This window comes from Lynx rufus, unplaced genomic scaffold, assembly GCF_022079265.1.
Source record: "Lynx rufus isolate CCGP_SWC_20201006 ecotype Redwood Valley unplaced genomic scaffold, mLynRuf1.p SCAF_12, whole genome shotgun sequence".
Taxonomy (NCBI): Eukaryota; Metazoa; Chordata; class Mammalia; order Carnivora; family Felidae; genus Lynx; species Lynx rufus.
Genome location: NW_025814826.1, coordinates 9,359,100 through 9,382,621, shown reverse-complemented (window position 1 = coordinate 9,382,621; position 23,522 = coordinate 9,359,100). Strand labels below are relative to the sequence as shown.

The 23,522-nt window shown below is 45.2% G+C and overlaps 1 protein-coding gene across 1 annotated transcript in view; it reads right to left on the bottom strand.

Annotated features, from left to right (window-relative positions):
- XKR4 (XK related 4) overlaps positions 1–20,569 on the bottom strand; it is a 420,831-nt gene extending 400,262 nt beyond the window's left edge. The window contains exon 1 of the mRNA XM_047073850.1: positions 19,767–20,569. Within this exon, the coding sequence (XP_046929806.1) occupies positions 19,767–20,569 (803 nt within the window). The remainder of the gene's footprint in view (positions 1–19,766) is intronic.
- Between the last annotated feature and the right edge of the window lie 2,953 nt (positions 20,570–23,522).

The window sequence follows — 23,522 nt, the reverse complement described above, 5'->3', positions numbered from 1 at the left end:
ACTGATGAACTGATGAGAACAAAAATTTCAATTCATTATCTCCTTTTAACAATTACAAAAATAGGGGTGAGTGACTCAGTCAGTTAAGCCTCCAGACTCTTGATTTAGACTCAGGTCATGATCTTGGTTTGTGGGTTCGAACCCCATATTGAGCTCTGCGCTGACAGTGTGGAGCCTGCTTGGGATTCCCTCTCTCTCCCTCTCTGCCTCTCCCCTGCTCACATTCTCCCTCTCTCTCAAAATAAATAAGTACACTTTAAAAGAGTACAAAAATAAAAATAAAGAAAAATTACAAAAATAATTCTGCTCAATCTTAGTTAACAGTATCACAGTTCAAGTAAATATTTTGACAAGGCCTTTTAAAAGGTAGAGAAATCAGGGGCGCCTGGGTGGCGCAGTCGGTTAAGCGTCCGACTTCAGCCAGGTCACGATCTCGCGGTCCGTGGGTTCGAGCCCCGCATCAGGCTCTGGGCTGATGGCTCAGAGCCTGGAGCCTGTTTCCGATTCTGTGTCTCCCTCTCTCTCTGCCCCTCCCCCATTCATGCTCTGTCTCTCTCTGTCCCAAAAAATAAATAAACATTGAAAAAAAAAATTAAAAAAAAAAAAAAGGTAGAGAAATCAATTTTCACCACTTATTTGTATACAATTTTCATTCAAGTCCATTGGAGGCAAAAGCCAAACTGAGCAGGAGTAAGTAAATTAGGATGCTACTACCCCAGGGTAATTGTTCAAGTCTCTGGCAGGACTCCAAAGTATTTCAGAAGGGGTGTGTGTGTGTGTGCACACAAACTGTGCATTTTTTTTCTGTTTTCAAGAGATAATTAATTATTGAGCAAGCTTATAAATTCATGAAAATCACTAATCCCAAAGGTACATTTAAAAAAAGACTAGTATAGGGGTGCCTGGGTGGCTCTGTAGGTTAAGCGTATGATTTCAGCTCAGGTCACACGATCTCACGGTTCCTGAGTTGGGGCCCTGCTTTGGGCTCTGTGCTGACAGCTCAGAGCCTGGAGCCTGCTTTGGATTCTTGTGTCTTCCTCTCTCTCTGCCCCTCCCCTGCTCACACTCTGTCTCTCTCTCTCTCTTTCTCTCTCTCAAAAATAAACATTAAAAAAAATTTTTTAAAGACAAATATTGTTCCAATAGGTTTTTTTTCATCCATATGAAACCAAACTCAGCATCTAGATATAGAGCAGACTAATTTTATAAAACTGCTTAAGCGCATCCTTGGATTAATTGTAGTATTTTACTGTAACAAATTTTCTATTATTTTATCCATTTCTCATTTAAGAATTATTATGTAGTGTGTATAGATCTTAATCTATAAAGGTCTAGACAGCATAGATCTTAATCAGGAAACCACTCCAAAATTTTAGTTGATCTGTCACCTGGACAAGTGCATGGTACCTTCACTCCATCTAGAATAACATTTTGTGGGGCGCCTGGGTGGCTCAGTCGGTTAAGCCGCCGACTTCGGCTCAGGTCGTGATCTTGCAGTCCGTGAGTTCGAGCCCCGCATTGGGCTCTGTGCTGACAGCTCAGAGCCTGGAGCCTGCTTCAGATTCTGTGTCTCCCTCTCTCTCTGCCCCTCCCCCGTTCATGCTCTGTCTCTCTCTGTCTCAAAAATAAATAAACGTTAAAAAAAATAGAATAACATTTTGTGTCCTGGTTCACTAACTTTGTTTCTCAGCTGAGGGGATTTGGGCACATGGTAGGTACTCAAAAGTTGTTAAGTGTGGGAATGTAAAGTGATACAACCACTTAGAAAACAGTTTGGCAGTTTCTTATAAAATTAAACATACTCTTTCCATAACACCCAGAAATTGTCCTCCTTGGTATTTATCCAAATGAGTTGCAAACATATCTACACTAAACCTGCACACAAATGTTTGTAGCAGCTTTATTCATAACTGTCAAACCTTGGAAGCAACTGAGATGGCCTTTAGTAAGTGAATGAATAATTGTGGTGAATCCGTAGCACAATTATTACTCAGTATTGAAAAGAAATGAGCCATCAAGCCATAGAAACATAGGAAGGGGGGCGCCTGGGTGGCGCAGTCGGTTAAGCGTCCGACTTCAGCCAGGTCACGATCTCGCGGTCCGTGAGTTCGAGCCCCGCGTCGGGCTCTGGGCTGATGGCTCGGAGCCTGGAGCCTGTTTCCGATTCTGTGTCTCCCTCTCTCTCTGCCCCTCCCCCGTTCATGCTCTGTCTCTCTCTGTCCCAAAAATAAATAAACGTTGAAAAAAAAAAAAAAAAGAAACATAGGAAGGAACCCTAAATGCATACTGTAAGTGAAAGAAGTCAGTCTGAAAAGGCTACATACCGCATGATTTCAAATACATGACATTCTGGAAAAGACAAAACTAAGGATAAAGAAAAAAGATCAGTGGTTGCCAGGGGTTGGGTGTAGGCAGGGATGAAGAGGCGGACCACAGGGGATTTTCAGGGCAGTGAAACTATTTTGTAACATACTGTAATGGCGGTTAGCTATCATTATACATTTGCCAAAATCCGTAGAATTTACTAGATAAAGAGTAAACTCTAATGTAAAGTATGGACTTTCACTAATGATAATGTATTAGCATTGGTCCACAAATTATATCAAATGTACCATAGTATGGGGCACCTGGGTGGCTCAGTAGGTTGAGCGTCTGACTTCGGCTCAGGTCACGATCTCGCAGTCTGTGAGTTCCAGCCCCGCCTCGGGCTCTGTGCTGACAGCTCAGAGCCTGGAGCCTGCTTTAAATTCTGTGTCTCCCTCTCTCTCTGCCCCTCCCCCACTCAGGCTCTGTCTCTCACTCTCTCAAAAATAAACATTAAAAAAAAAGAGAAAAATGTACCATAGTAATATCCAATGTCAATGTCAGGAAAACTGGAGGTGAGAAGCATCTGAGAACTCTGTACTTCCCATCTAATTTTTCTGTAAACCTAAAACTGCTTGAAAAAAATCTACTAACTAAACAATTAAAATTTTAAAAAAATTTGCTTAAATTTGTTAAATGAAGATACAAAGAAATAAAAGAAGTTGGTTGCGTCTCAAAAGCACCTTCCTCCGAGTAATCTTTACTGAGCCAAGTACCAAAGGTTCACCATGTCCTAATGGCGAATGGCCCGGTCCATTCAGGGAATGCTCACCTACAGAGGTCTTTCCAGGTCGGAGTTCTCCCACCTACAAAGCGAAGCTCATTTCCTAAACTAAGAAAGGTAAATCCTACTAAAAGCTAAAATAGCATCTAGGCCTAGGGAACTGAGGAAAAGGAAGGGAATTTATAACCAAAGCCCTCTTAGGCTCAGTGAGAAACCCATGAATGAATAGCAGTGGGGTCACCCTTGGCTCAGGAGGTTAACCAGCAGGCTCCTTCCCTAATTAACTTCTGTGGGGGAACTTCCCAGCTAGCTGGCGTTGACTGTAAAAGCCAACCCTCCTTCCAACAAGCACACATGTTAATGTGCTATTTTAAAAGTTCAGGGTACTTATTACTGAGTTGTCAAAGGCCCATTAATTATCCCCTATACTGTATTTAGCTTTCCTCTGGTAAATCTTTTTTAATTGCCCAGTCCGCATTTACAGAGCATCTTTATTTAACACGCTTCCAACTCTGTTTATGTTTATGCCTTTTCCAATAGCTCATTAAATAGAGTTCTTACCAGTACTATCAGAATCCTCAGTGAGAACCGTCCAAGTCTACTTAAGTGCTTTCCGTGCATTTCCTCATTATAGAATATTTGCAAGTTCCAAATATATTTCAAGTCTACCCTCATTCATATCTTTTCCCTGCCTCTGAAGAGTGGAGACTTCCTTCTCCGATAGTCCCCATATTTATACTATTTTACAAAAGACGACCATTTGGAAATACAGCCTTGAACTTGCTCCCTGAGCTGACACTTACCGACGGAATCAAGTCCAGATTCCCCAGGGAAGAACCGCAGTCCTGGTCAGTTTGGTCCTAAACTCGAAATTCATCTGTTGATATTCTTTCCCTGACACCTTCCACGTCAGTCCTTTACAGAACCCATCATGAACCACCTTTGTCCCTTCTTTTCTTTCTGCTTGGAATCCTCTGACGTCTTACTCAAAGGTTACTCCCACGTGAAAGCTTCCGGGAAAGAAATCCTCTGTCTTCAATCCCTAAACATTTCTCCTCCCACCATTGTTGATGATGTATCACCCTTCGAGGTATAAACAAATATAACCCTTGCAGGGCAGTGAACTCCCTTAAGTCAGGGAGTGCCTTTTGCGACTCTTGGTGCGCCCAGAGCCTGCACTCAGTGAATATTTCACAAACATGTATTAAATGAACGAAAGCATTTTTACTCCAGACCATCTTGGTTTCATTAAACTACTTCTGCGCTTTCCAGCATGTCCTAAGCTATATAATAACATGATCAGGGGCACACATAGAAGCAAATCATGAGAAAAATAACCATGCTATAGATATACATGATTCTTAGAACTTAATACTTGGGATAAAAAATCCAGTAGATCAGAACCCATTGAACGTCATGAGCCTTAAAAACACATTTGGAAATCACTCGGTCTCTCTGGAAAAACTACGTTTTGTAGAGATACCACTGAACTAAAAAGAAAAACCATAGTGCATATTTTTCATTGAATGCCTACCCTCACCACCACCCCCCCCAAAAAACTATTTAAAAAAAAACAGACGGAAGTTGGCAAGCCCTTCCAAAGCAAATTGTATCTACTTGGTGGGGAAGGGGGGGAAGGGGGGTGCATTTTTTAAATAGGCAGAGGGGAATTTTTTTTTTTTTTTGGGAAATAAACATTTGGAAACGCCTTTATAAAAGCTAGTTGGGTCTGATTCTGAAAATTTTGAATTGTGTGCACTTGAGAATGAATTTTCTAGCACTTGCACATGCTAGACTTGTATAGAGTTGGTCCTCTGAGACAAGGTTTAGGACTTGAATTTGAAGTTGTGTCACATAGACGTAAATCTTGCTGGTCTCAGAGAAAGTGATGTGACTGACAGAGAGGTTCTGCCTTGCATACTTGTAGCTGAATTCATAATTCGTGAACATATGTGGAGGAGAACTCTAGTATATGCAAAGCATGACTGCGTGCAAAATGAGGATATAAATACAGGTTAATTACATACTATTCACACGGGGCTGGAGCCTACTTAGTATTCTTTAGTGTCATGCATTTCCCAATGGAAAGAATATGTATTTTACTAGGAGGTTATCAAATCAAAGTGACATATTATGGATAAAATTGATCCACGGTCTCTGTGTTTGAAGTTTGGTGTGACATATCAATCTCGGGAGTAGTTTATCAGAAACCTAGCCCAGGTCAATAAAGCATGAATATTGTTTCCCACGTGTATATTCGGTCAGGTCTATGAAAGGAGCTGATATGCCCCACAAAGAGTAGTAAGATGTAGCGGCAAAAGTACAAGATAGGGAAGCCAAAGTCATGATTCTAGACTGCTGATACTTGCTATTTAGCAGCTGCGTGCACTTGGGCAAGTCTGCTACCTCCCTGAACCTCAGTGAGTTCATCTTCAAATGAGAACAAGGGTAACACCTACCTTGAGAGGCTGGCGAGAAGACTGGATGATTTAATATGAGTAAATGTGCTTTGCAAGCTGGAACAGCACTTAACAAAGATTTAGTCCTTATTGTCATGATCAAATACTATTTATTAAACCACCAAATAAGCACAGCATGTCACTAGGCCTTAAGCAAAGCAGGAAGCAGGGAAGACAATGGGCTTTATTCACATTAGGGGTTTTATCTCCCAAAGAGTCAAGTTTTTACCAGCAGGTAATCTTATTTGCAAAATCCATTAAGTCAGCCCGCTTCTGCGGTGACACAACTCACTGCCCTTTCTATGGTAACTTCTAGTAAATTCTTAGTTAGTATTTTGAGCCATTTCACTTAGGATTTTCCTCTTCCCACTTCTCAACAATTGAGTCTTGACATTACCTAGAGCAGCCCTGCCCAACAGAAATATCATGCGAGCCACACACGTACTTTTAGTTTTCTGGTGGTCACATTTATAAAGTATAAAAAGCAACAGGTGAAATTAATTTAAACAACATATTTTATTGAACCCAATATATCCAAAATGTTATCGGCTCAACACGTAATCAATATGAAAATTATTAGTCAGATCCCCTTTTTTGCCCCCCCCCCCAACCAAGTCCTCATAGTCCCCAGGGAATTTGGCCCTTGCAACACACATTTCACAGGCTCAATGTGCGACGTGCAGCTCAGGGCCACCATATTGAAAAGCTATGCAGGTCTCGAGCCTGGCAGGTGACCACACCTACTGATGGCGCAAACCTAGAAAAATTAACTTAGTCACTCTCCATGGAAACCCTTAAAGAACACTGATGGAAACAATCACATTCTAGCACATAGATGGGGGAAGGAGCCCTAGCAACATAAGCGACAGCATAGCAACACCAGCTGTTGTACGAAAGGGAAATTAGAAAACTACTACTCTGAAGAGAAGCATTTCTGGGAAGGTCCGCCTTTCTCTATTTTGTGTGGTATGAACTAAGGCAACTGGCAATACCTTTACACAACCATGCATTTGATAAGGCGCAGTTCTCGTTCTCTTTTCATTCTACAATACAGACACGGACGTATTTTGTCCTCAAGTTGAATGTCCTATTTCTCACTTAGGATGACAAACAGCAAAGCATGAAATCCTCCCATGATCTCGCTGGCCTTGTTGGTCTTGGGGTCACTGGGAGGGACTGAACTGCACGAAGCAGATTGGCCATCAGACATCTTCTCGTATTATTTTATAAAAATATCCTGCTAACTCCTGGCCAGGGCCTAGCCTTGCGGGCCTGGAGGCCTAGTTCCATTTTCTTCTCTTCCTCCCTCCGTTCTTCCTTCCCTTTGCAGAGGCAGAGGCTCCATGGTCTATCAGACTAAAAGCTGGGGGTGAGAGATGCCCACAACCTGAACTCCCTCCCCACTGTCCGGACAGCCAGGGAGGGTGATGTCCTTTGCTCACCCTCGGGGCTGCTGCTTTTTCAGAAACTTCGGAACAGGAAGGAATAGCACAAACAGCCCAGCTCCACCTGTCTGAGCACAGACAGTAATCATTACCCCTTGGCAGGAACAGTCACCCTGTATCTCTCCCCTCTGTCTGCTTAACTCTGATGGCACTGCCTTCCTTAGTGTCTACCTATTCCCCCCTCTCACCACGCCTTGTCCCTTCCATCCCAAGGGCATGAGGACTTACAGAACTGTGAGAGATGGGTGGCCAATGTGCTGACTTAATTTCCTAGAGTTTGGTTGTGAACAACAAAACTATAAAGTAATGGATTTTTCATAAAGATTTTATCAAAACCTTTCACTTTCTTTGTCAATGGGAGATTTCACATCTTTGTTTATAGTATTGCCTATAAGGAGATCCCACTGTTACCATTTCCAAGTACCAGCCCTTGCTTTCCTAGTGGGTGAGCTGACTTTGGCGAGAAAGCCCGTTAACACATCTGGATTGACCATATTTTCCGTTGATATCCAGCACAGATGAATCTTCCTTCGCCACTTCAGTTGAAGGGGATTCCTCCCCTGTCTGCTTCGCAAACTTCAATGTGCATACTAATCCCCGGGGGATCCTGTTCAACTATGGGTCGTGATTCACTAGGTGGGTCTAGGTGAGCCTGAGATTCTGCATTGCTGACACACTTCCAAGTGATGTGTCTGCACTGGCTACAGATCCTACCCTGTATTGTAAGGTGATAGCTCCACCCTTAGCACAACATCACAGACAGATTTGGTGCTATGAACATGACTTGCCTCCTTCCCTAGGAGAGCATATTCTTTTTTAAAATGTCTTCCTTACGATGATTTCAAACAGATGTTTGTGGAATCCACGATCGAAAGGCTATCACTGTGGTCACTTATTTTTTATCATTTTATTCTCAGCAACTGATTACAGTGACCAAGTCGTGATTTAGTTGATAGACTGCTAATGAATTTGCACATATCAATAGCAGTTGAGTGAGAACCTGTCATCCCAGCTCTGCGACCTCCCCTCATTGCCATCAGAACTAGACCTCCATGGGATGCCTGGGTGGCTCAGTCAGTTAAACATCAGACTCTTGATTTCAGCTCAGGTCATGATCTCATGGGAGCCCAAGTTCTTGAGGTCAAGCCCCATGTCAGCACGGAGCCGGCTTGGGATTCTCTCTCTCCTCCCTCTCTCTCTGCCTCTCCCCACCCCTCTCTCAAAACAAATAAATAAACATTAAAAAAAAAAAAAAGAACTAGACGTCCAGTCTGTACCCTTACTCTCAACATCTGACCAGGCAGAAATTGTATAATGAGAACATAAATGAAGCAAATTTCCCTTTAGTTTTTTGAAGCAGTTATATAGTTTGCCTTTGTGATGCCCTTGATTTCAGATTCTCACCTACCTTTACTATTAACAAGTTTGTTTCTGCACCTCACTTGGATTCCCAGGTTTCTCTTATGTTACCATGAGTGGTGATGTGCCTTGGCCACTGATTTCATACCTACTTCTGATTTGTGTTTTAAGCCAGGACTCTCGGGTCAAACACCTTCAGACTACAGACCCCACTGGTGCCCTCAATATCCAGTTAACCTAAACCTGACTATTTTCACAACTGGAGTTTTGCCCCTTTGTTCCTAGAACAAACTCCTCTAATGGATCTTGTCTGGTCTGCCTAGTGTTGACCAGGCAGTGTTGAAGTGTTGCTTTAAGCTTTGCTGTGATGAGTTTTAAAATGGTTGTCAGTACAATTTTCCCACTCACACTACCAGGGATCGAAATTTCAGCCTCTGGTTTTGGAACAAAATTTTCCATTTTTGTTCATTTCTCTCGTGGCCAAATTTCTCTCAGGGCTCATAAATGCATGCCTGATCTACAATACCCTCATCTCCTATGAGCAGATGAGAGAGTGGATCTCAATGATAGAGTCCAGGGTATTTGGTCATGCTTCCTTGACAGAAACTTCAGGTCTCCTCCCTCTTACTCATTTGATTCCAGCCTTATTTTAAAGTAGATAGAGAGGCATCTGTGTGGCTCAGTCGGTTAAGTGTCCCACTCCTGATTTTGGCACAGGTCATGATCTTGCAGTTCATGGGTTCGAGCCTTGCATCAGGCTCTGTGCTGACAGCATGGAGCCTGCCTGGGATTCTCTCTCTCTCTCTCTCTCTCTCTCTCTCTCTCCTTCTCCCCCTCTTTCTCTCTCTCAAAATAAATAAATAAACATTAAAAAAATAAAGTAGATAGATATTATGCCCCTAAGTAACTAATAACTATTGACTACTTTTCAGAAATATGAACACAGATAATATTTATGCTTTCATTAGAATAGTGTTACATTACCCGCTGCTGTGTAGAACTCAATTTTTCCAACCCAACCATCACCAAATCAAGAAAAATCCTATAGGATATATCTATGACTGCTACTCTTAATAGTAATATGTCCCCTGGAAATATGAAACCCTATGGGATGTACTTCCTAATTTAGAGTAGAATAATGGATCCAAGTGCTGTAAATCTCTTTGGAGAGTCTTCTGAAACTGACCTACATTTACAAAAATAATTGGTATTAATTTTACTTTTGTAAAGCAGGAAATTAATTAATGAGCTGAAAAGGTACCAAAATAAAGAAACCTCTGCAAATCCTTTCCCCTGCTTTGCTAAAGAATCATTTATTTCTTCAGCATTACCATTTCATCGATCCAGTGGCCGGGCCATAAACCAACGGTAGAAATAATGGAGGATCACTTTGTTACTGTTACAGCTACAGGGGCTACCTTTGTTTTGATTATTGGCTCTCTGTTACTGAAAAAAGACCTGAACTGTAAAGAATCCCCATATCTTTATTCACGACTGTCATCCGAAGTCCTACTGCTCTTTATATGGATGAAATCTCTCAGACTGGTGGTTCAGAAAGGTGACTTTGTCCGAGTGTACTTGGTAAGAAGCCAAATCAAAGTCATCCCAAGTCTTTTTAGACCCGTATTCACTGTAGATCCTATTTTTTCTATATATGCATGATTTTCTGTTTGACTAATCCTCACCCGCCCCACACACTGCCCACTGCTCTGTTTATATAAAAGGATTCCCCTGGCAGGAAAACAGGGCATGTGCATAAATTAAACAAAAGAAGTAGAACTGATTCAAACAGCCTACTTATGAATCATGAAGAAGAAAAAATAGTTTGACACACTTCGGATCATTTTAAAATAGATGCTTAAAATTTTTTTTTAAAAATTAAATATCTGAAATGTTGTCGTGGGGTTGAAAATTGTTCAGCTTCATGACAGAGAGCTAACATCCTAGAGATTCAGGCAATTCCTATCCAAGAAAGGTTAATGCATTGCTCTCTGAGTGACAGACCCCTATTCTTTAATGAGGACAGGCCTGGATATAGTGTCTGTTTGGAGTTTAAATTCAATTTCTACCATATTAAATCAGGGACAGTGTAACCCAGGACAGGCTTTTAATTTAAAAGCCCACCTAGCTCTGACAACAGCCTTCTCGTTGACATAACGTATAGTTCTTTATAAGCCAGTGAAGCATTGTTTTTATTTGCTAATCATAGCACCCCAACTGTGCCTACCTCGCTACATGAAATGGAAACGGTAATTTTGGCTTCCCAGGTCTATATGATAGATACCTTAGGTTTAGTGATATGGGAACACTTCCCACATCAGCGTCAAATACTTAGATACGGGTTTTTATGAATATGGTGTTATTGGATTGTAAGTAAAATTCAGAAATGACACAAAGTAAGTTACATTACACGAACACGCTTAAGATTCTGTCTACGTGTATGGATCATACCAGTTCCTAGATGTTAGACGCTAATATCGTCAACTCTGGAAAGTCCCTTGTAGGTAACCAGAGAAACGCCATTAACGATGATGTCCTTGGAAGAACACATACAGACTTTGTGGTGCTGCTACTCTGGGGACTGGGTAAACAGGAAGAATTTATAGTAAAAGCAAGACCAGAATTTTGGACCTGGAAAGGAACCTTGAATATTATCTTTTGACCGATCACATCATATAGATAGAAAATTAAGGCTCGGGAGGAGGAAACCAAATGAAGATTTAAACTTTGCGGGGACCCAGGGAGATGCACTCTGCCATCATGCTGACACACGTAGCCCAGAGCACTGAGGTGACCTGCCTGGGGTCTGGGCTATCAAGCAGCCAGTTCATCTCTTCTGACTCCTCACCTAGTCCACTGCCCCCAAAGGAGCTGCCTCTGGAAAGAAGATCCGTCACCGATATTCTACTGGGACCCATCATCTTAGGGTTGGAAAGGAAGTAATGCTGTCCTTCAGATCACTGCCTCTAGAACACCTCTGGACTGATTTATTTCCACTTGAGCCCTTCTTTAGTTTCCTTGGCAACCGGTAATCTATATCAGTTCTGTGGATATACTAGACGTGAAATTACTGGTTTACGGCGGTAAGAAGTATGGCAGACACGGGAGTGGCACGAGTAATAGCAGAAGCTACAAACCTTCTTTGCATAGACAAACAGAAGCACCAGAAAGAGCAAAAGCATTCCATACATAAATATACCCTCAGGCAGTCAAGTGTAGGGAAGAAGAAAGTGAAAAAGTTTTATCCCAAAGCTTTCCCGGGCTGCCTTTTCCATCAGCAAGCACAGAAATGCCAAGCTGGGCTTCTGGATGCATCTTTCTCTGAGCAGAACTAGCACTTTATGGAATTTATCCCCACTTCCTTAATGCTGGCGATCTGGAAAAAAAAAAAAAAAGAGCTGGGGCAAGGAGGGATATCGTTTCTAGATAACCACACCCCTTCTGATTCGCTGCACCCTTAGAAACTCAAGAAGCAAACAGCCCCCTTCTCATAGAGAAGAAAGAATAATGCCTGGGCTTCATTCACAGGTCAGTAAATATTCACTGAGCATGGAACCTCCACAACCATTGGAGTAACTCCCCAAGGACGGGCCCGTGGTCTTCCTTCCTGACCGGCCATGCCACCAATTACCAATGACACCGGCATATAGCCGGAAGGAAGTCACTCGGTGGTGGTCAGAATTGTGCAACGCCATTCAACAGAATTTGTTCTTCCCTGACATCCTTCAACACATTACAACTATTTTATAAGATTACACCTGACAAGCACTTTCTCATGACTGGTACCACACTGCACCTCGTGTCTGATAACACCTAAGACTAAAACTTCTAATTTCTGATCTTGCTTCCATGGGCCTAGTTAGGGTGTCATTCAAATTCTATAGCAAGTCAAGCAATGTGCTAATTGGATTAGCCAGTGAGTTCATACAAAGGGGAATCATTCTGTACCGGTTACCCAGTGGTTGGTGTTATTTAATATCACAGGTAAACGATTTCGCTCAAACTGTAAAGTATAGAACACGTTTAACAGCCAGATGTGTACTTGGATACGCAAACATTAAAGAATTTTTTGCAAGTGACTGAGCAAAGACCCTCAAAGCTACTGAGCCAAGGAGTTGTGGATACTGTTCAAAAATGATAGCATCCATTTGTATAGATACTTTTAACTACGCTATGCAGGAAGTCGGCAAATTTCATCAGAATGCAATAACCATAAAATCCGTTTTCACCCTTATAAGTAAACAGTATATGGTTCAAGTGAGTGGGAAAAAAATACAATTTTTGCACTAGTTATTGCAAAGATACTGAAATAAGTATATCTATCACATAGATTTATGCATAAATTATTCCAACACATAGAGAAGCCACAGTAAATGCACAGAGGACTGTCTGGTTGTGTGTGGATTTATATCTGTTAGGTAACTCAGAGATTTAAATAACAAGGCCAGCACTCAAGGATGTTACAGAGACTTGTGGTGCTCTAGGGAAGATAGCGGGTCCATAAACCAATGAACAGATCTCAAAGTAACATAACTGCAGTGTTCCAAGCGAACTCCTGCTTCTTCCGTCCACGAGAAAGCAAAGATCAGTCTACTATGTTTGGAGCAGCATGTAATTAATGATGGAAACTGTCATGAAATCTCAGGGCTGGAGGATGATCTTTTAGTTCAACCCTCTGCATGATACTTAAAAGTTTTTTCTGCTACAACTCTGCGTCCAGTTTTCCAAATGATGCTTAGACACTCCAATGTTGGAGAACTCGCTGCTGATAAGGAATCATACTTGATCTCTGGATGCCTTTGACTAGCTTAAAACTGCTTCCTTACATTGACTCAAAATCTGTCCATCTTACCCCAGAGGGCCCACACCCAAGTCCAGTGCCTGGCCCTCATTACAACCCTTCAGTACTTACCAGGGAGCTCTTAACTTCTCAGCCTTCTCTTCTACCTAAGGACCCTCAATCTCATCAATGATTTTCTCATGTGGCCTTTTTTCCCCTCCCACATCGGTACCGAATTCTAACCTAGAATCGGTGCAGAACTATATGACCTGGACAGAAAACACACTTAACATTCTCTGTCTCAATGTCCACATTTGCAAAATGAAAGGGCTACCTCAGAGATTACTCTGAGGATCAAAGCCCTCGGAAAATTAAAAAAAGTGTTACAAAAACAGAAAGAACAAGTTTCCAAGGACAAGGAAACCTAAATTTGAATAACACGAAGACCACCATATCCTAAGGAAAATCTCTTCCAAAGGCAGCCAGAAATAAACTTTTGCCAAGAGTTTACTTTAGCATAGGGGCGCCTGGATGGCTCAGTCAGTTAAGTGGTGGACTTCGGCTCTGGTCATGATCTCACGGTTTGTGAGTTCAAGCCCCGCATCGGGCTCTGTGCTGACAGCTCGGAGCCCGGAGCCTGCTTTGGATTCTGTGTCTCCCTCTCTCTCTCTCTGCCTCTCCCCTGCTCCCACTCTCTCTCTCTCTCTGTCTCTCTCTCAAAACTTAATAAACATTAAAAAAAAAATTAAAAAAAAAGAGTTTACTTTGGCATAAATCCAGGAACAATTTCAACCGATCTGTTTTTCTGAAAAAGCACTCCCCAACTTGTTGAGCCTATTTAGGCACTCCAATTACATCCAAACTTGATCCTTTTAAAATCAACGGATTTTAACAAATGAAAAAGACATGACTGAATCCGAAAGGAACTGATGACATATCCTCTGAAACTGAACTAGGGGCCATTCCTTCGGCTAAAACAATGTTTTAACGCTTTTGTAACAATCCCTCCCCTCCCTGGCTCTTATGATCCAGGATTCCTCCATGCTTTCAGAATAAAATCTAAATCCCCTTCATTGTCTACCCAAGGAATTCTCCTTCCTCCTCTCTAGCTACTATCTCTCATTCACTCTCTATTCAAAGGACACACTTTACCTGCCTTGTTCTCTCTTCCCCGCCCCACCCCTACCCCATGCCTTTACACAAAGTCATAGCCAAGGCTCTGCAGCCATTGCCCCGCTTTATTCAGACAGCAGATTTTCTCCTCATTCAAACCTTTGCTCAAACATCCCCTCCTCCGGAGTCTCATCTGAATCACTAAGATGGTTTGAGGTTCCTGTTTCTTTCCTAGTACTTATTTCCTTGTATTGAAATTGTTTGTTTGTTTTTCTGTCTTCCTCACCAGACAATGGAATCCTTAAAAGATGATGTGTATTTTATTCATTTGGGGGTAATTAGTAACTAGAACAGTGCCTTGCGTAGAGTAAGTCCTCACTATATGCAGAATGAATAAGTTAATTAATATGCAGTAGAGGGAAACACAAATATACAGAAAAGTAAGCATTCGATGAACTGAGGAAAGGGCATCAATCTTGCCTGACCTATATCAGAATTCAGAACTAACTCCAAATCGATAAAGTACTTTTTCAGTGGTCGGAGGTGGAACCTGTATGCTATTTCCCTACCCATTCTTGATTGCTAGAACCTCTCTTATCATTTGCGAGGCACTTTCCACGCATTCACCTGCATCGCGCCATTTAATCATTAATGCCACTGCAAGACCCTGTTACCCAACTGGGATTTAATGCGGCAAGCTCAGCATGAGGAGCACTGGACTTAGAGTCAGACAAGCTGAGCCCCAGGCCCTATTCGGCCGGTTGACTACTGGTGTGTTATTGGACACATCTCTTACCCCGTCTAAACCGCAGCTCCCTCTCCCACTTTGCCATCCTCAGTGAAGGTCAAGTGTCATTGTTACACAATGTTGTCATTATTATCCAAGCTGGCATTTGGAGGCAGCGAACTGATCCAGAAAGAGCACAGACTTTGGGTATGGTGGGCCAGGCTTTGACTCCTAGCTATGTCACATAATAGCTGGGTAATTCTCTGAGCCACTTTTCTCATATTATAGAGATACTAATGATTTTTCTCTTAGGTTCTTGTAAAGCATAGTTGAGATAAAGAATATAAAAACATTTGTAAATTTTTCAAGTGCTATATGAAATTATTATTATTCATGGTTGGACAGATTTTTTTTTTAATTTTTTTTTTATTTTTTTTCAACGTTTTTTATTTATTTTTGGGACAGAGAGAGACAGAGCATGAACGGGGGAGGGGCAGAGAGAGAGGGAGACACAGAATCGGAAACAGGCTCCAGGCTCCGAGCCATCAGCCCAGAGCCCGACGCGGGGCTCGAACTCACGGACCGCGAGATCGTGACCTGGCTGAAGTCGGACGCTTAACCGACTGCGCCACCCAGGCGCCCCTTTAATTTTTTTTTCAACGTTTTTATTTATTTTTGGGACAGAGAGAGACAGAGCATGAACGGGGGAGGGGCAGAGAGAGAGGGAGACACAGAATCGAAACAGGCTCCAGGCTCCGAGCCATCCGCCCAGAGCCTGACGCGGCGCTCGAACTCACGGACCGCGAGATCGTGACCTGGCTGAAGTCGGACGCTTAACCGACTGCGCCACCCAGGCGCCCCAATGGTTGGCCAGATTTAAGAACGACTTAGAACAGCATTGCTCAAAGTTCCCTGTGTGCCACAAGAGTGTTTAATAAGTATACCTTTGCAAAGTTATCGGTAACTACACATTAGCTTATTTTTTTTTTTTTTTTGCATATCAGCTTATTAAAGGCTCTGAGAAGTCCTGCTGTAGAGAGATCTGTTTAATTCCATTTAAGCTGCCCTTTTCCAATTGCCCTTTTCCAATTTATTTGAATATGGAACACATGTCATACCTTGTGGAATAGCAAGCATGAGAAGAGTAGAAATGTTCTTTCACCAGGTCGTCACCACATGACTCTCATGATAGACATTCGGAAACAAAAACCAAAATAGTCAAAGCCTAAAAACACTCCGCATTCTACCATCTACTCACTTATTGTATGCAATATGCCTGCTTGCTAGAAGACAACCAAAAAAGTATATACACGCATACACGGGAAAAACAGAGTTAGAATTTTGAGAGCAAGTCATAAATTCTGAAGGAAGAAGGCATCCAGATACAATTGATTATGGGTGCAAAGACTTAAAAACTGTTCCAGCTGGGCATTTGTGATTCCCACTGGCTAGACTGCACTCTTAGTAACTTCTGGACTCGTATGAAATGAACAAGAAAAAAAATACTTGTTCATTTGCACACACATTTCCTTTAAAGTCGTGATTGCTCTTTTCACATGGTAGCAAAAGCTCACTTCATTATTTCAAATGGCTCTTTCTCAGAATCAACTCTTGTGACTTTAAAAGCCGCCATTAATTTCCCATTAGTAAACTTTAATTAAAATGAATATGTATCATTGCTTTCAGCAGTTGCATTTGTAATAAATGTATAAATACATTCAAATCTTGCCCAAAATGTTTCAGATAGCTATTTCTGAACAAGCAAACACTTTGATGTTCTTTCAAAGGACTGTATCTACAGAAAGCTTTTAGAACCTTGCCCTTACCTAAAATAACTAAAATTTCATGGAAATACAAGGGACAGTTACCAACCTAGCTAAAATCTATTTTATTGATCTCAGAAAGTAGCATGTTAAAACATGAATGATGGCCCCTGAGCTTTGAACCATTCAGTACCTCGGTGTTTCTGCAACATTGGTGCATAATGCATTGAAAAGAAAAGCTAGAAGAAGCAGAGGGGTGTTCCTAATTTAAAGAATCCTAATGGTCTAAGATAATGATCTAATACAACAATCTGTGATGAACTGCCTTTCACCAGCTTATTATCAAAGATGGACCTACTGCCCAAAGTTGCATTCCAATACTCTACACTCGGAGAAGCTGAAACAATTTAGAATGCATCTGAGTGTTAAACTCCATGAATTTTCCGAGCCCTTTCCAGTTTCCTACATTAGGCTAAAGTTTGTTTAAACATACTTTATAAAGGGGCACCTGGGTGGCGCAGTCGGTTAAGCGTCCGACTTCAGCCAGGTCACGATCTCGCGGTCCGTGAGTTCGAGCCCCGCGTCGGGCTCTGGGCTGATGGCTCAGAGCCTGGAGCCTGTTTCCGATTCTGTGTCTCCCTCTCTCTCTGCCCCTCGCCCGTTCATGCTCTGCCTTTCTCTGTCCCAAAAATAAATAAACGTTGAAAAAAAAATTAAAAAAAAAAAACATACTTTATAAGGAGAAAACGAGGTTGAGTCTTAGACCATACTTCCATCAAGTTACCCCACTACCCCCCGAATATCGTAACTAGAATCCAAGAACAGGTGGATTAGATCATTCAGACTTACATGTTAAACACAATATTCTGAAAATGTGGGCAAATATCTGAAAATATTTTCAACAATACTTCCTCCCAGGGAACCATGCAGTAGCAGAAAAAACCTCAAAACCCTGTAGAAATACTTGACAAAAGGAGTCTTGTGTAACCACAGTTTCTCTAAGAGTTGGGTGGGTCACTGCATTTTTCAGACAGCCTGTGACTTTCCTTGTGCATTTGACCTTACCCTTCTTTCCCTCCGCCTCCTAGATCAGCTTTTCTGTATGGCCAGTTGACCCAGTGGCTGTGGTCTCACTGAGATGTATGTGGGCCTTTTTCTTTTCCTAATTATTTCTCACTTTCTGCATTTTATCTCCTGAGATAACTAAATGTCAATTTTCAACCGGGAAAATGTTTGGTTTCGACAGTCTAGTAAACATAATGATAATGAAAATTATTTTTCAGGTCACAGAATTTGATAATATATTTTTCATAAACTATCAATCTGGAGGAAGCATGGGCAGTTCTTCAGCTAATAAGAGAAGTGGCTGAATTATTTACATACACCTAGACATTTCAAAGGTGATCGAAAAGTAAGTGATTTCCAAATCCGGCACAAAGTTTGCAAAAGTCACCAAATGGAATGGTAAGCGTGTAAGCTTCATTTTCCACATTATCAGATGGAGACTACTAATCATAGGCACCTCACCACTAAACAATTTCAGCGATCAATGTGAACATTTGGGTTCTTCATCAAATCTGAATGGCTTCATATAATAATGGCTGCATATAAGGCTTCATAATGGTCATTCATGGAACATACAGCTATCACATTTAACTGACATTTCAAAGTCCTTTGAGTCCAAACTATGGAGCTTTCCAACACCGACGGGTCTGACTGCCTCTCATATACCACTTTTCCAGAAAGTATCCGTTTGGGGAAAAAAAAAAAAAAGTTTCGCAATTTGAAAGTTTGCCGTCTATGGCAATGTTCATCCTGCTTCACAAAGCAACGACAGTCCCAGGAAAGGTTGCAAAATAACCACCCTTGCTCTTCTCCACGAAAACACTATCGTTCGCCGCAAAGAAAACAAGTTTTTTGTCCCATTCGACAAATCCTCTGGGTTGTCTCCACATGGGAAACATGTCCTCGGCACACTTAATGATTTATAAAGCCTTTATCACAAAGATAACTACAAATGAAACGGAAAAGGACACTGGCATACCAGCACGTAAGCCCCACATTGGTGCACTTACTAGGAAGTTTCCTCATTTTACTTACACTGCATACTTCTGAGCACTCTGTTTCATGATATTCCTAAATCTAGGCAGTGACCGCTCAAATGACGGCTCCCTCTGCCCAGAGAGTTTAGCTTTGTATTCCAGTGTCTAAGTGGAAGTGATATCTGTGTAAAAAGACTTGGTACATCAGATGACAAGTAGCAGAGCGACCAATGAAGATGCCAAGTCCGATTAAAGTTTACAAGACGCGCCACCCCTTTTCTAAGGTTTCTTAGTTATGTGAGAAATCAGAATGTGGGGTTATTGCAAGCTAAGCAGAAAAGACATCATAAAAGTGAACCTACTCATGGTTGGAGATAGATATAAATATAGATTATAGATATAGGTGTCGGTATTCTCCAAAAAAGGACAAGCCGTGTGCCCGCTAAGCTTTTTGCTTGGAGCACAGTACTTCTCCTACCAGTGAGCATTCCAATGTGGGTACTTCTGAGCAGTAAGAATTCCCATATAACTAGAATTAGCAACAGGGAACAAAAGAAGCCATCCAAATGGCAATATACCCTGCAAATTCAACATAATAAAAAAGGATTTTTAGAAGATGTGACAGGAATCCCCTCCCGGCCACTGAAACAGTATCACTAAAAATGGGGAGGGGGTAGCATATAAACAGAGAGAAGCTGGTGAAGCAGCGTGGGGACACAGAGGGGAGGGATGGGTTGATCAAAACCACTTTGCTGCCTGTCTCTTGCTTCTCACTTCCCTCCCACCTTAGGTTGTGATCACAAATCTTAAAAATGCAAAACCCGGTATAAGAAAAAGAAAAAGAAAAAAAAAAAAACCCACAAACTGAAAGAGTGTGACTAGGGTTACTACCACAGCAACCCTAAGGGATTTTCGTGCAAAAGCAAAGCAGTGAGGACGTCATGTGGTTAGCAATAGCAGTTCTCCCCCGTCCCCACCCCGACACGGTACCTCCAGATCTGCCCGAGCTGCAAGATGTGGACCAGTGACTGCAGGAGCCAGATGCAGAAGGAGCAGGACGCAGACCTGTGTTTGCCGCTGGCCCGGGTGGCCCCGCTACTGTTGCTGCCGCTGTTGGCGGCGGCGATGTTGCTCTTGCTGGCGTTGGACGCTTGCCTTTGCGGCGTGGAAGGACGAGCCTCGCCTTCCGCGGCTGCAGACCCACTGCTGGCCACAGTCTTGCAATCGGCTCCAGGCTGCGGGCAGCTGGCGGCGGCTGCGGCCGTGGCGCTGTCCTCGGTGCTGAAATCGTGCACGAACCAGCGGAAGCTGAACACTTGCACCGACAGCGAGCCGAGCACCACGAAGAAGAGCGTGAGCCCGAACCACCAGCGCTGGCCGCGCAAGTAGTAGTCCACGGCGAGCCAGATGTCCGTGCCCACGTCCGCGAAGTACACGGCCACGGCGGCCAGGATCCAGAGGCAGTCCCACAGCGAGTAGCGCCGCTGCTCCCTGCCCAGGCGCAGGCACAGCGCCGCCGAGCCCGCCCCGCCGCCGCCCGGGCCGCCCAAGCCCCCGGAGCCGCCGCCCGAGCCGCCGCTCCCGGCACAGCAGCAGCAGCAGCAGCGCGAGCAGCCGCCGCCGTCCGGGCAGCAGCCGCCCCCGGCCGCCTCCTCGTCCTCGGCTCCCGACCCCGACGGCAAGCCCGGAGCCAATCCCTGCACCGAGCCCGAGTGGTCCGAGTTCTGCAGCGGGGTGAACGCCACGTCGCTGCTCTTCTTCATTTTCAGCCTCCCGTCTGACTTAGCGGCCATGATGCCTCCAAACCGGAGGAGAGCCCTCCTTTATCTGACACCTTTCCCCGCTGTCTCCTCCTCCCGCCACCTCCTCGCCTCGCCCCGGCTTCCCTCCCTGGCGGCGCGGCTCCCCCTCCTCCTGCTCCTGCGCCGGCTCGCCCGCCGCCGCCCGCCGCCCGCCGGGCTGGGCGCTGGGCCGGGCTAGCGGCGCGCCTGGGGCCGGCAGGAGCGCCGCCTGGCTGCCTGCGCGGAGCCAAGCTGCTCGCGGCGCCCCGCGCGCGCCCCTGCCAGCCGCCCGCGCTCCTCGCCGTCCCGGCCCCGCGGCTGCCGCCCGAGCCGCCGCCGCCGCCAGCAGCAGGAGCAGCAGCGGCCGCCGCGGCGCTCCTCGGACCTGCACATTCCTCTCCTCCCCTCGCGCGCGCTCCCTCCTCCCGCTTCCTCTCCTCCACCAGCTGACTCCGAGGGAGAGGATGACCTCATCCCTTCTCTTCCAGCTGCCGCCGCTCCCACCCCGGCTCGGGAGGGGCGAGGGAGGAGGAGGGCCCCGGAGGAGGGGCCGGGCCCGAGACTCGCGGCTGCGGTGGGGGTGGGCGGCCGGCCGGTCCCGGGGGCCGGGGGCAGCGGCCGAGAGGTCGACGAGGGACGGTCGAGGGCCCCCAGCTCACAGGATTTCGGGGGAACGCTGGGTGGATTTGAACGACACAGGGGGAGGGGCAGGAGGGCGCCGAGAGGAGGGGTCTCGGCGTCCAGCCCTCGCGGAGGTCGAGGAAGAGCGGGCACAGGCAGGCGGGCGGGCGGGGCGGGGGCTCAGGGGGCGCAGGCCTCTTTCTATGCCGCTCTGATCTGCGGGTACCTGGACCAGGGCTGGGTGTGCAGCTGGGGCTGGCGACGGTTTGGGAGACGGGGTTTAACTCGGACACGAGGGCCCCGAATGCTGGCAGCGGCGGTGGGTGTGCCCGGCCTCGGGAGAGCTGAGAAGGGAGAGGGCGTGCGGGGCCCGCAGAGGCGCGGAGCGCAGCGCAGAACCGCCGGCCCGGAGTGCCGCGGCGAGGGGGCGGGTCCGCGGGGAGCCCCAGCCGGCGCCCTCGGGGGTGGGTGCGGGCCGGGCTTCTCCGGTGGACCCCGGCGCCAGGAGCCGGGAGGTGGGGAGGTGGCCCAGGCCCCCTCTGCGACCCAAGCCCACGTCGCCCGGCCAGCACGCCCCACGCGCTCTCCGCCGCCGGGCAGCAGCCGAGCCAGGGGGAGCGGCGGGCCTGGCGGCTGCCCTCCACCCACTCCTCCCTCGGGAGGGAAGCGCAGCACCCCTGGCGGCGGCTCCCGGCGCCGCGGGGAAGCGGGGCGGGGCCGGCAACCCCGGAAACGGTGGCCCCGCCGGCAGGTAGGCAGCGGCGGAGCCGCGAGCGGGCGCCACCTCCCCTACTCCAAAAGGAGAATTACCTTCTCTTTTTAAAGCTGTAGGAGTTACGGGCTTGAGGTGTGGTCCCCCAACTCCAGAAATGACTCGAGTGAATCAAATCTGTCATGGGAGTGGTTCGCCAAATGAGAAACGACGAGAATATAGGATATTTGGGGGCTTGAAAAAAAAAAAAAAGATCCTTAAAAACCCAACGCACGTAGGATCCTCATTTTGTTTTTAAAGCCAGAAAACTTAGTCTGATTTGTCTCGCTTAACTTTTGCAGTGTAAGTGACAGAGAGTGTAATTCTTTAATTACACTGTGACTCACATGTTTTAAGACCAGAGGGGAAGTGAGGCAACACGTGTTACACTGCCATTAAGAGCGCCACTTGTGGTCTTCTAAGTCTGGAGGCAAAACATAGCACCCTCCTCTCCTTCCCCGTTGTAGACACCAGGCTCCGTTTGAACTAGTGTGTGCGCCATTCTTAATTAGTAGCATCATGAAGTAGAAATGCAGGGGAAAAAATTCTCTGCGCGTAGAAATAGCCACGCCGGACATCTGGTGGTGCTAGGGCTCATCGGCTGTTTTAGCACCAACCTGGACAAAGTGAAATTCGCCCCAGCCCTGGATGCGGCCTCCTTTATTCTTACAGGTGGCGGCCCTGGGCGCCGCCTTACTTGGCCTTTCCTGACTGTGTGGCAGGAGCCTGTAGGGCCACAGAGCCCCTGCCCCTTACATGGCATGTACAAATCCATTATGTCTAGCAAAAGTCATGGCCAAGTGGTGAATAAAGGTCAATGCAGTATCACGGAGCCAGACAGAATGCCAGGCAAAGGGCGTATTTTTAAATCTAACTTTCAACTCGGATCCTCCTGGAGTGAGAAAATCCTTTTTTTTTTTTTAATTTTTTTTTAACATTTTTATTTATTTTTGGGACAGAGAGAGACAGAGCATGAACGGGGGAGGGGCAGAGAGAGAGGGAGACACAGAATCGGAAACAGGCTCCAGGCTCCGAGCCATCCACCCAGAGCCCGACGCGGGGCTCGAACTCACGGACCGCGAGATCGTGACCTGGCTGAAGTCGGACGCTTAACCGACTGCGCCACCCAGGCGCCCCAGAAAATCCTTTTTAGAATAACACTCTGGTACTATTTCCCCAAGATCCAAATCTAAGATTCCATCTCCAGGGCACTGCAGCTCATCTTACTGTGTGCCAAACCACTGGGGAGAGGTATGATCTCTTAGGTGACCAGGTCCTAAGGGATGGAGTGTATTCTAGGTCAAACGCAGTGCCTTAAAATTGTTCCAGGGAAAAGAGCCTGCACAGCATCTGAGCTTCTAAAGGCCGGGAGCCGACTGAAGGTTCCTTTAGAGCAGGGATGTTTCTTACTCGGTTGTATCCTGTGCACCTAGCACAGCACCTGCACAGACTATTTGCTCAGAAAATTACAGTTGAATGAATGCATGAGTTTATAGAAAGAACATTCCATAACTACATTCTGTACTCACTATGTTCCCATGGCAACATAGGAATTATGAGACTTACCCTGTTAGGTTCTAAGAAAGAAATAAC